At 41.3% G+C, this 12,070-nt stretch overlaps 1 protein-coding gene across 4 annotated transcripts in view; it reads right to left on the reverse strand.

Annotated features, from left to right (window-relative positions):
- Vrk1 (VRK serine/threonine kinase 1) overlaps positions 1 to 12,070 on the reverse strand; it is a 70,363-nt gene that overhangs the window by 17,794 nt on the left and 40,499 nt on the right. For all 4 annotated transcript variants that reach the window (XM_075947757.1, XM_075947756.1, XM_075947759.1 and 1 more), the window contains exons 4-10: positions 8,984 to 9,053; positions 8,095 to 8,182; positions 4,342 to 4,450; positions 4,134 to 4,226; positions 1,689 to 1,821; positions 859 to 979; positions 436 to 494 (exon numbers count right to left, since the gene is read on the reverse strand). In XM_075947757.1, the coding sequence (XP_075803872.1) occupies positions 436 to 494; positions 859 to 979; positions 1,689 to 1,821; positions 4,134 to 4,226; positions 4,342 to 4,450; positions 8,095 to 8,182; positions 8,984 to 9,053 (673 nt within the window). The remainder of the gene's footprint in view (positions 1 to 435; positions 495 to 858; positions 980 to 1,688; positions 1,822 to 4,133; positions 4,227 to 4,341; positions 4,451 to 8,094; positions 8,183 to 8,983; positions 9,054 to 12,070) is intronic.

Here is a 12,070-nt window from a genome sequence, read left to right on the forward strand (position 1 = left end):
CTCTCTCCTACTCTCTGTGCCATCTCTACATTCCCTATTCCATTGCCTGTCTTCTTATTCTCCAGAGGACTAACAACATAATGTGCTAACAAAAATCGCTGTTGTGTTCTTAGCTGCAGCAAGAGTGCCAGCATCCTGAGGGCAGAGGTAAGATGCAGCCTGCATTAACAGCAGCCTCTGGCACATAATACAACCTCCATAAACACTGGCTAAGCGAACAAAACATGCTTCCCCTGATGAAAGCAAAGGGTAATCATATGAGGCTCCAAAGCCCACTGAGCAGCTTGCTGACCGGCTCACTGTGCAGAGTTGCTTTTGGGAAGAAGGCACACCTCCAACAACAGTAACGTCCTAAAATGCCCAGGCTCACAGGCAGAGGGATTTTTCCTTCCAGAAACTAAAAGCTCTGTGAAGGTCTATGGAAACCTTCCCTACCTGGCTTGTTCTTCTCAGGAAAGCACTTCTCCATCAAAGCTGTGACATTGTCCCTGTATCTGTTGAGGAAGGAAGGAAAGCTTAGTGACAAGTGACCAAGTGTCATTCTGAGCTCAGTCCCCTACCAGGACAGCACAGCAGGCAGTACTTCCAAGAAAAACAGCAAAGTTCAAAGAGCCCTGCCACCTCACCAGCACCTTCTACTTTAAACATCACTGAGCCAGGTGTGGTGACTGTGACATGCCTATAATAGCAACATTCAAGAGGCTGAGGCAGGAGGGCTGCTCAGCAAAGCACTGTCTAAAAAAATAAAATAAAATAAATAATCTAGAAAAAAAACCCAATAGGTCTTGTCAGGAAATTCTGACTAAAATCCTCTGTCCTATCACCACCCAACCCAAAATAATGTAAGATGTCCCTTACCTAATTTTAGAATCTCTAACGTAGTTGGGATCTTTCAAGTTATCCTCCCAAGGAAGACAGCCACTGAGCCACTGGATCATGCAATAACCAAGTATTTCCAAATCGCCACGTCGTGATGGGGCTACAAACACAACAAGATCAAGCAGAGTACAATAGCTTTCCAGAAAGACACAGCAGTCCACTCAAGTCTACCTTTCGGCAGAAACATTTGTCTGAATGTAATGAAAACATTGAACACTGGTCTGTAGAAAAGAAATCTTTATCTACAACTAATAACCCAAACTGACTTAAACTTACTTAACCCAAACTTACTTAAAACCCACACTGAGAAAACTTAAGCTTTCACACTGCTACTACTGTCTAGGAAATACAAGTCTGAAAGCACCTAACATGCACTGTTATCTTTGGGAGACCGGAAGCTATTAAAATGTTGACACTCTAAATACTGTGAGGTCCACCACAGCAAAAGTCATAAACACCGGACTAAGCTAGCTTACACAAAAGCTACTCGCCATAAAGGCATAATACATAAGAAACCAGGATGTAGAAAACAAAGCCGCACAGAGGTGAGCTATGGGAACCCAAAGATCCAGTTATCCCTGAAGGGCAGGGGCATGCACAAGGGCCTTACCCTACTGTAGGAGCCAAACCTTTGCCCTCTTTCTCATCCCACTCTGCTTCTTCCAGTATTCTTATCAGTCTACTTATTTACTTAGCATAATTAAGTACAGAAATTCAGAAGGAAACATCAGTACAGACCACGGTGGACACACCAGGTCACTGTAGACACGGCAAGCTACTGTGGACACAACAGGCCACTGTGAACATACCCACGCCATTGTGCGCATCGATGCTGGTGAACTCCAGTGTGCCATCATGGCATCTTTTGGGATCTTCTTTGTACTCTTTATGAACTCCATCTGGGCAGTACCGATAAGCAAGTCCATAGTCTACCAAGTACACCTATAAATTTCCAAGTGCCAAATTAAAGACAAAAATCAACCCACATGTATCACTCAAAAAGTTCAGAAATAGCCGGGCAGTGGTGGTGCACACCTTTAATCCCAGCTCTTGGGAGGCAGAGGCAGGCAGATTTCTATGAGTTCGAGGCCAGTCTGGTCCACAAGAACTAGTTCCAGGACAGGCTCCAAAGTTACAAAGAAACCCTGTCTCGAAAAAACAAAACAAAACAAAAAGTACAGAAACAAAATACAACCACTTGGGGGTAAATTAACCTACGAGGGCAAATAGCAGCTCTCCAAACAAGTCAAATCTAATATGAACACTGTAGAAGTACTGAACCAACAACCCCTACCTCCTCTAGAACGCTGGGAACTGCACCTAACGTTTCATAAATGCTAAACATGAGTTCTGCCACTGAGCTATTATCTCTGAGTAATTCTTACCTTTTTTTTTTTTCATTTTTCAAAGCAGGGTTTCTCTGTGTAACTTTGGCTGCCTTGAAACTCACTCTGTAGACCAGACTGCCCTCAAACTCACAGAGATCTACCTGCATCTGCCTCCCAAGTGCTGGGATTACAGGTGTGAGTCATCATTGCCCAGCCCTAATTCTTACTTTTAAGAAATCTTATTTTGTTTGCAGTATTGAGTCTAACTCAGGACCTTCCTCTGCCACTGAGCTACCCAACCCTCTCACCCAATAATTTTTACTTTTAATAAATGTGAAATGACCATGAAGCGACAGTTCTTAGAAACTATTTCACTTTGCATATTTTCTTAGAAAAGTATGTGCTAAACTTCTAACTAATCCTGAGCAAGGCTTACTGGTGTCAAGTTTTTCTTAGAGTCTAGAACATAACTACCACACAAAGTAAGCTTTCAAGACAAAGTAAGCTTTCAAGACTCCACAAAGGAGAGAGATGAACAATGTCAGCACACAATACAACAGCTGTCTTCTCTTGATTCTTGACCTGCAGGCCTATTTACATCATAATTATTCAAGGGCTAAAATAATATTCAAAACTCTTATATGAGGTCTTTACCTACAGTTTAAAATATTACATATAAAGTTGAGACTTCCAGATTAAAGCTAATTTGGAATGCAGACAGAGGAATCCAATGAGCAAAGTCTGTTGCTCTGACTAGCACACAACATTAGTACATGTGGCACCCATCTGATAGCCACACATACCTGATTCTCTGTCACAAATGCAGGCGCCCATATACATGTGAGCACAAAGATGGACTAAGTACTGGGAAAGTAACCCCATCCATGCATGCCTGAAAGGTAGGAGAGATGCACATGGCTGTCAAGTGCAAACTAACAGGAGTCAATTTTTTAGTAGGACTAGGCAAGTCCCTCCTAATCCGGCTAAAGGACCTCTACTGTTCAGGTTCTTAGCTGTGTTCAAGGAAACAGCTCAAATGAGATGGCTGTGGAGAGTTGAACCCTGCAATGCCTCACAGAGCACCCCAGCACAGCAACTCTCTTTCTTTTGGTGCACACACACACCCCGATGATCTCATAGCCTATCTAGGGGAAGCAAACACAGTGTGGTAGAAATGGAGGCAATCAAAAGAAAAAGGGAAATCTAAGCCATAGGTGGTTGCAAACAGGTAGCTCTATGAGAAGGAGCCAAGTTCATAGAATGTGGACGGACCACTGCACCAAACCAAGCATGCAGAACTTCCTTCTTATACAACACCAAGAAGTGCCATTCCAGCATCTTCTCTGCATAAAACATGGAAATGGCTACAAGCATCCTGTATGTCACTGACAACCGAGCTGACTCCAACACAGGTATACAATAGAGCTTTCTCCTCTTAAACACAGAACTGCAAAGGGAACGAAGCAAACTGAAGATGCACACCTGCACTGCGCCCTAAGAACAGACAAGTTCAGACTGCTCTGGCAGTCTGTACACCAAATACCAAACCTTCCGAGTAGCAGACACATCTGATGGAGCTCTTGAACAAAGGAAATTTAAAAAGGTGACAGAGCGGACAGGCAGATCTAATTCATTGGTGTACTATATAATTTTAAGCTTCCACCCCCAAATAGCTATTTGAAATTCATTTTGTATCAAGTACTTCTGAATATTATTTAGGACAAATCAGCCAACTTGATAAAGTGCCAGCAGTTCAAACTGCAGCAAAAATGCAGAATGGCAACAATATAAAAGTGTCTGAAGAAACAGCACTGTTAGTGTATCTACAAAAAAAAAAGAAGCAGAGCTTGTGGGGGGTTCAGTACAGAGCACCCTACTTGCCCATGCAGCATGTTTTACAACAGCAAATATTGAAGTTATAAGGACCTGGTCAGGGTTCTTGTAGCTCAGAAGAAGATTGGAGGCTTTGATGTCCCCGTGCACATACTCATGCTCGTGGATGTATTCCAGGATATCCAGCTATGGAGAACACACACAGTAAATTAATGCAGTACCAAACACGGCCAGCAGAGGACTGAGCTGTGACAGAAACAGCCCTTACTGCATCCACAAACAAGGATCAGAGCTCACATACAATTCTTAAGCTTAGCTGCAAAACAGTTTTCCGAGAAAACCTTTTGGCATTTGCTTCATATATTTTCTGAAGGTCACTCCCAAAGCGGTCCATTATCATAAACCTGTAACTGAAGACAAACAAGGAAAGTCAGTGAGGGAAATAACTAGGAACATGCATAGCAATGAACATTCTCCCTTCAGATTATGTCAAATTATGCTTAATAAGGCAGTATTATAAAAGAGGAGGAAAGGGGCATGAACACATCCCATAAAGATTTCTCCCATCTAGATAGAAATCTCAAGAATTCAGACTGCTGTACTGTCCTGTCTTCCTGGGTCTAAACCAGTTTTACAGGAGACAACACTCAATTTAAAACAATGCCCACACAGACTTGAGCAGACCCATCTATAGTGAAACACATCCACTTGGCTTTTAGTGCGGGCACTGATTCTTCTCCTGAAGTTAACTGCTGTTTCTAAACAGGAGCGTCCTCCTGTGACTGTGTCTCCATTTTTAATGTATATTTCAGCAATAAAATGCTCTGTTAAATCTAGGCTGTCAAGAGGTGGCTTAAAAATCACATTCAGTAAAACTGTCCAAATGGTACAAAGCAATTATGTATTAAACACTCAATGGTCAAGATTTTACCCTTTACCTGCATGTCACCTTGACCAGGTGATATTACTTCCTCAAGCCATAACTTCTAGAAATGAAATGAGGAGGTGGGTCTCATCCTTCCTAGGGATTCGAACTCTAAGCATGCATATGAGACGCACTAGAGACCTGTAATGGCACTGCTCAACTCCTCTAAATGTCACTCTCTCCTTCAAGAGTTGCCCAAAGTCTACTGTGTCTACTGAAATCATGAAGACAGACACACAAGACAAAACTCCCCATGGGATGAGCACATAGCCACAGAAGTCAGCTGGTGCACCTCACCCCACAGTTTATCTCACCCAGGGCACTCGCCAGGCAGGCACTCTTCCATCCTATTTTACAGAAGAACATTTTAGTGCCCTCCCCTCAAACCAAGTGGACCCATGGTTTGAACCACTGTCTTCCACACACTGGAATAATAACAGTGTACAACACAAAAGTCACACTTCCATAATGTAGGTTTTTATGACAATAAAATATGGTGAGTTACAAGGAAACAGTCAGCTAATACTAAAAAATGGTGTCATAATATAAAATAAAGGATCCTATCCATTTTTTGAACTAGAAGAGAATTAGAGACTGTACATTTTTTTATTAGATAGTAATGTTTTAGGAGGTAAAGTTTATGTCAAAGTCATACTATCAAGTAGGGCCAAAATATCCATTTGTATCAAGATTCCCACAACTCTGGCCTCTAATATAATAGAGAACAGTCATGTGACTTCCCAATATAGGTAGGCAGGTTTTACAAAGTTGAGAGAGGAGCCTCTTCCAAAGAGTTAGCCTGTGTGATCATTACAAAACTGAATAACAGTGTAACCTTTAACCTTTGCCGACAGTCTGTACCCTAGGGTCACTACTCCTGTGATGAAGCACCATGACCAAAGCAACTGGGGAGAAAAGAGTTTATTAAACCTACACTTCCACATCATTGTGTATCATTAAAGGAAGCCAGGGCAGGAACTCAAGCAGGGCAGGAACCTGGAGGCAGGAGCTTAGAGGCCAAGGAGGGGTGCTGCTTACTGGCTTGCTTAGCCTGCTTTTTTATAGAACCCAGGACCACCAGACCAGGGATGGCACCACCACAATGGGCTAGACCCTCCCCATCAATCACTAATGAACAAACTGCTCTAAAGGCTGGCCCATAGATCAATCTTATGGAAGTATTTTCTCAATCAAGTTTCCTCCTCTCAGGTAACTCTAGCTTGTGTTCAGTCGACACAGACCTAGCCAGCAGAGTCTGGAAGATGGGAACACTGTCTGATCAACACAAGGTCCCACCACTAAAGCAGATTAACCAGGCCTTTGCTTTTACATGCAAATCACCCTTTCACTAACTCTGAACGAACGGCCCTAACATCTTCTCAACATTCCTAAATTATAAACAAATGACACACACAAACTGTTAGCATGTTCTCCTGAGAGAGAGCTCTAAGACTGAATATTAAGAGAAAGCTGCTTCCAAACATGTCAGGTAAGGCCTCTGATGCTTTCTTTTTCAGGGACTTGGCTAAATGCTTCAAGTAATGAGAAAATATTAATTAGATCAAACAATTCCCAAATGGCAACAGAAGTATTTTTTTACAGTCCTCATACTGTCCTAATCACTCCCCATCACTCCCAAACAGGTTAAAGGAAAAGTAAGGATGGCTAGCAGGGGAGGCAGTTGGAAGAAGAATCCTATGTTCTATTTCTTCACTTCTGAAAGACTTATGTGATTATTTTTAGTGCTTCAACCTACAGTCAACACTTCATCCACGACCAGTCTGAGTCTCTTGCTCCACTGAGGAAGGTCAGTAAGCCAGTTTCAGAAGGAATGATCATTACTAACAATAAACTGAGACACAGTTGGAGAATCGGTCAGCTATAGTTACCCACTCTGAGTCCTCTGAAGCTCCTGTCAGGTACCCTTTGAACAACCAGCCTTCCACCTACTACCTCTCTCTGGATTCCAGGGAGCCCCAGACTCCCTAAGAGGAGATGCATGGCTCTCTAGTAAATAAAACTGGCAGGCTTACACACTGGTCGCCCCATTCTCAAGTCTTTGCTAACACAGTACCAATTTAGCTTGGGCATTCCCTCCCCTTCAATGTATCAGTGAAACCAAGAAACTTGTGTGACCTGTGTGGCTTCTTGGACCTTTCCAGTGGCAGGTTTAAGCATAAGAATTACAAAACTGTGACCAAGAAAATGTATAAAGAAGTCTCACAGGACTCCAGGAGAAGTTCCTTGACAGGAAAATTCACAAGACATTGACACCAATTTCTGACACTGGCACCGTGTCTGCATGTGAGGTCCAGAAATGGAACAGCTTCCCCAGTGACACAAAAGGATACTAACAGAGAGCTAGACAATGAGGGTAACTGTGCAAGACAAGCAAAGATGTACCTACAACCCCAGACTCAGGAGGAGCAGGCCAGAGGACACTGTCAGTCTGGGCTCTGCAATGAGCTGACGTAAGTCTAGAAAGCAAGACCTTAGCTCAAAAAAGGACAAACCATGGAATTAGGCTTTGGTGACTGCTTAAAACAGTGGAGTCACAGTTGTTCTTCACTTAATACAAACACACTCTAACTAGTAGGCTTCCAGTTTCTGACTAGGTCTGGCCTTCATGGTCTCTCCTACAAGTTTTGAAAAGAGCAGACTGCACAAGGCATTAGGGGTTTTCTTCAACTCCAACTCCTAAGACATCTAGGAGGAATGGGTTACACAAGTTAGCACCCAGCTTTTCTCCCATGTTTCAGAAAATGTTGTCTCTAAACGTTTGTCACCTCTAACCAGCTAGACTAAAGCTCTCATAAAGAAAAAGGCTCCATGAATGATTAGACATTCAATATGAGATATCAAATGGGATCCTGAGGGCTCTTTTGCATAAAGAATGGAAGAGGCAGGGTGCACTCTTTTGGTTTTGTTCCTGTCAATGGAGCTAGCCACCTGACACTGCTCCACAAGTTAGGCCCCAAACTATGGTGGATAGAGGGAAGCAGAGTTCGATCTTAACCCTCCCCTCTGCCGCCCTACAGCCCATATGTACACCTAGTTATTGTGGGTGCTCAGCAATAAATTCCCAACTAAACCAACCCAACAAGAAATGCTTAAAATGTAGATTTTTACCTCTTTCCATTTTTATCATGTAGACCAGATCCCCAATACTTAGGAACACCAAGGTACTTCAATTTATGTGTACGAATCCATTTCTGAACTAGAAGTTGAAAGAGAGGCCTGCGATGACAACTTCTGTATGTAAATGGTCATTTCAAGACAAATGACTAAGAGGAGAGCATACATACATGAGCAACAAACAAAACCACTCCTACTTGTAACAGGATGAGAAGAGCACAGAGGAACACAAAGTATCATAAAATTTCTACCAACCTGCAAAACAGTGCTCTGCTGTATCTTTCTCTTGAACTGGCCAGATGTGAAACCAGTTCTGAAGTGCACAGCAACAGCACCGCCTAATGACGTAGTTTGCCTGCTTCCGACCCCAATCTCTAGAAACACAGGGCTGTCTCCTTCAGTATTACATCTCTTCCTCACCTTGCAAATCAAGATGTAGGAGACACGGAGGTGCTGCTCCCACTCCCCTACTGTAGGAGTTGGGGCCTCAGATACACAAGAGATGAGAGCAGCCAGGAGGCTGTTCACTGCACTTGGTCTCAGCAAACCCAGTGCCCACCCCTGTTCATGTGCTTCAGGTTTTAGCAAAATGCTCAAAAGAGTTAGAGACCATGTACTCGCACTTGTCAATTAAGATAATTCGTATATTTCTTAGGCCATATACCATTGATTATTCATATACCAACAAACCAAATAGCAATACATCAGAATGACTTCCTGCAAATACCATTTGAATGGAATTTGTGTATGAAGCAAACACAAACAGAGCCACAGGATGTGACACTTTAACCTAGCTTATGTGAAATCAAGTCAGGCAAACTGCTTATTTTTACATATTTAAACCTTTAACAAGACAATTTTAAACATATTTATTGTTTCTTACTTTGCTCTGGTTTAGCAGCCCGCTGGTAAAACTTCAATTCAGTGAAAAGAGGTCCATTGTCACTGGGTTCCTTAGAATACAAGAGTCAATTAAAATTACTGAATTATTTTCACTGAGCCTTCAAAAATGGAGTAAATCTAATTTTTCCTACAACAAAATGTAACTTTGGTATTTAAATTTTTAAGCTATTAAAAGATTAAATTCAACTCCTTAGAAATATTTTCCATGTTCTCACAATAATCTTTATTTCTCTGAAGCTCAACTTTCATAAGTGATGAATTATCAAAAATTTAGTTCTCTCTGCAGAAGTTTAAGACAAATGTTTAAACTAATTTTCATCTTTATTAAGCAAAGACCAGCAACCATGCTAAATGTATCACCATCAAGGGCCTACAAGACATTCCCGAGATTTAATAAGATTCAACCCTGATTTAACCAACTAAGGCTGGACTTCCATTCCTTTCCTTCATTCTTCCCTTGGTTCTACCTAGTTATCAGAACCAGCAGGAATGGATATGGATCTCCAGAGCAAAACAGCACTCTGCTCTTTGCTTTCTGACACTGACTCCTATGTTTCTCAGACAAAGAAACCTTCAACTTTTGTAAAGTCAAAAGGAATTAGAGCTAAATAACTGTTTTCCCCAACTTTACTAGACAGTATCTATTTCCTATTTCAAGGGATATTAACCATTTGAATTATTTGTAAAAAGACAAACATGTACAAAGAGGTATTTTACACAACAAGAGATAACAGCCCACGTTGTTTAATAAATATGGATAAGAAATAAGCTATAATTTTGTTGGCTTTTTAAATACTGAGTTTGGTCTGGCTTATTGATAAAGTAGTATTTACTTAATGTTTGATATTTTATACTGATTTTAAAGGAATGACAACTTCAAATAGGAAAGCAAACATTTCTAAACTAATCTGAGCAAAGTATTTTGGACAGAAAACCTGCATGGCTGAAGTTAAGGTTCAGAGCTCATTAGACATGGCAAAGATTTGAGCTGCAGCTCTTCCCCACCTCAGCAACATCTGCTCCAAACCCTGAAAATAAGTACATCTACATTTTCTCCACTGAAGAAACCCTCCATTACTACAGAAGTTAATTTGGGTCCTTGAGATGTCAATTAAAACCTTTATTCCATAGACAGTTCTCTCAGCTCACAAGTCTCCAGGTAGCACGTCTACCTGACTCGACTCATCGGCAATCAAGCATACCTAACTCCAGAGAGCATGTAAGTCACAAATGGGCAACGCTCGGATCAGAAAGAACCCAAACGGTTTGCCATACTTGCTATAGCTCAGCCTCAGGAAAGCAGTGTTCAAGGGCCTTACACGTCACCAAGCTCTGACCCAGGATCAAGTCCCTGTACTCAAGTGCAAATGTCAAGGGCCTAATTGATGTACTAAAGCAAAAAACTCTCCCTACCTGTTTCTCAGCTGCACCAGGAGCCAGAAACATGAGCAAATGGGATTGAGCAAGTCACAGAATAAGTGAAATTAAAGAAAAAGAATTTTGGCTAACTTTTAGAATGACTCATTAATAAAACCCAGACTTGAAGGACACTTTCCCAAGACCACTCCTGGCTTACTACCAACAACGTAAAGCTTTTGATTTATTCAGTTTCAGCCTACATCCTATCAACTTTAATTTTCAAGTTTCCTTCAAGCAATAATTTATTAAACTTCTAATGTGACTCAACCATATAAATGAGAATGTTATAATGCAGACTTTCTGAGCACTTTCTTACATTAGCTATCCAATAGGCTTCCATTATGACAAAGTAAAGGAACTACTTCTTGGCACTGTGCTTTAGCTGAAGCGAGCTATCTGTGGAGAAAATACCTTATCTCAGAACTAAAATTGTATTAACATATTTCAAATCTAAAATACTTTGCCAACTCTATAATAGCCAAGATTTAGAAAAGAAATTGGGACTGACATTTTAACTAGAATATCACTAAACGTTTCCTTAAGACTTCTAAGTGTCAAAATGACGATGACAACAGGAAAAAAATTAAAATGTGATATATTTCAATGGCACCATCCAAAAGCAACTGGCTGCCATTTAAAAATGAAGCTGTACAAAGTTTCTCCTTCTTACCAAAAAAATTAAGATATCTAAATTGAAAATTCACCACACACACCATAACATCAGGCAAAGTCCTTCCCAGGAGGCTGTGAAATAGAGACCATCAGTTCTCCAAGAAAGGACCACCAAGCACCAGCTCTGGGTGACACAAACTGGAAGCTATCTTCAGGCTTCCAATTCTGTTCCCACAAAGGTGACAATGACTCAAAGAACTAATTCTTACTAAGTCTTCGGTTAACTGTGGGAAGGAGGAATTAGAAAAAAAGTCTTCTCATATTATCCAGTTTACTTATTTACTACTTCTTCCTGACCTCCTAATTTCATATGCACACACATGTGTGCCCACACACACACATAGCCTCTGAAAGTAGAGATAAGCTAACTTACGACACAGAAGCACTATCCTATAGCACCTTGCATCAGTAAAGGTTGAAGAAGGCCCTAAGCACACACAGGAGGCAGTGTGTGGGAGATGCTGAGACATCTAACGTGCATGTGTGTCTTACGTTCACACCAATGCCAAATGCAGGTCTACAGAGCTCATTCACAAAGCAGGCATGTCAGAAGTAACCAAGTTCTCGAGGTGGAGACTCAGAGCAGAAGCATGGGAAAGGATCTCAGAGTCAAAGTCCAGATCTGGAGATATAATCCCATCCGACATGATAATGGTTCACAATGCGGCAGGTTCTAATCTGGATCTCCACCTGACTTATCAAGGCTTGGTTAAAGTTATGTGATTACATAACTTTACAGTAAAAATCAACTTAGCTGTATGTCTTAAATAACTTGCCCATTTTTGTTCTAAAAATAAAAGGCATGCTCATTTTTCCAATGCACAAGTATCGTGGTATGTCTCTTCATAGAACCATCTTATAAAGACCCTTACATACTAAACTTCACATCTTGCTGTTCTGGTATCGTGCCCAGGCAGTCATTCATGTTCTCTGAAAACACAAGCCTTAGCTAGCACTGCAGCAACCACAGAAACCT

The sequence above is a fragment of the Microtus pennsylvanicus genome, chromosome 14, assembly GCF_037038515.1.
Source record: "Microtus pennsylvanicus isolate mMicPen1 chromosome 14, mMicPen1.hap1, whole genome shotgun sequence".
NCBI classification, from domain to species: domain Eukaryota; kingdom Metazoa; phylum Chordata; class Mammalia; order Rodentia; family Cricetidae; genus Microtus; species Microtus pennsylvanicus.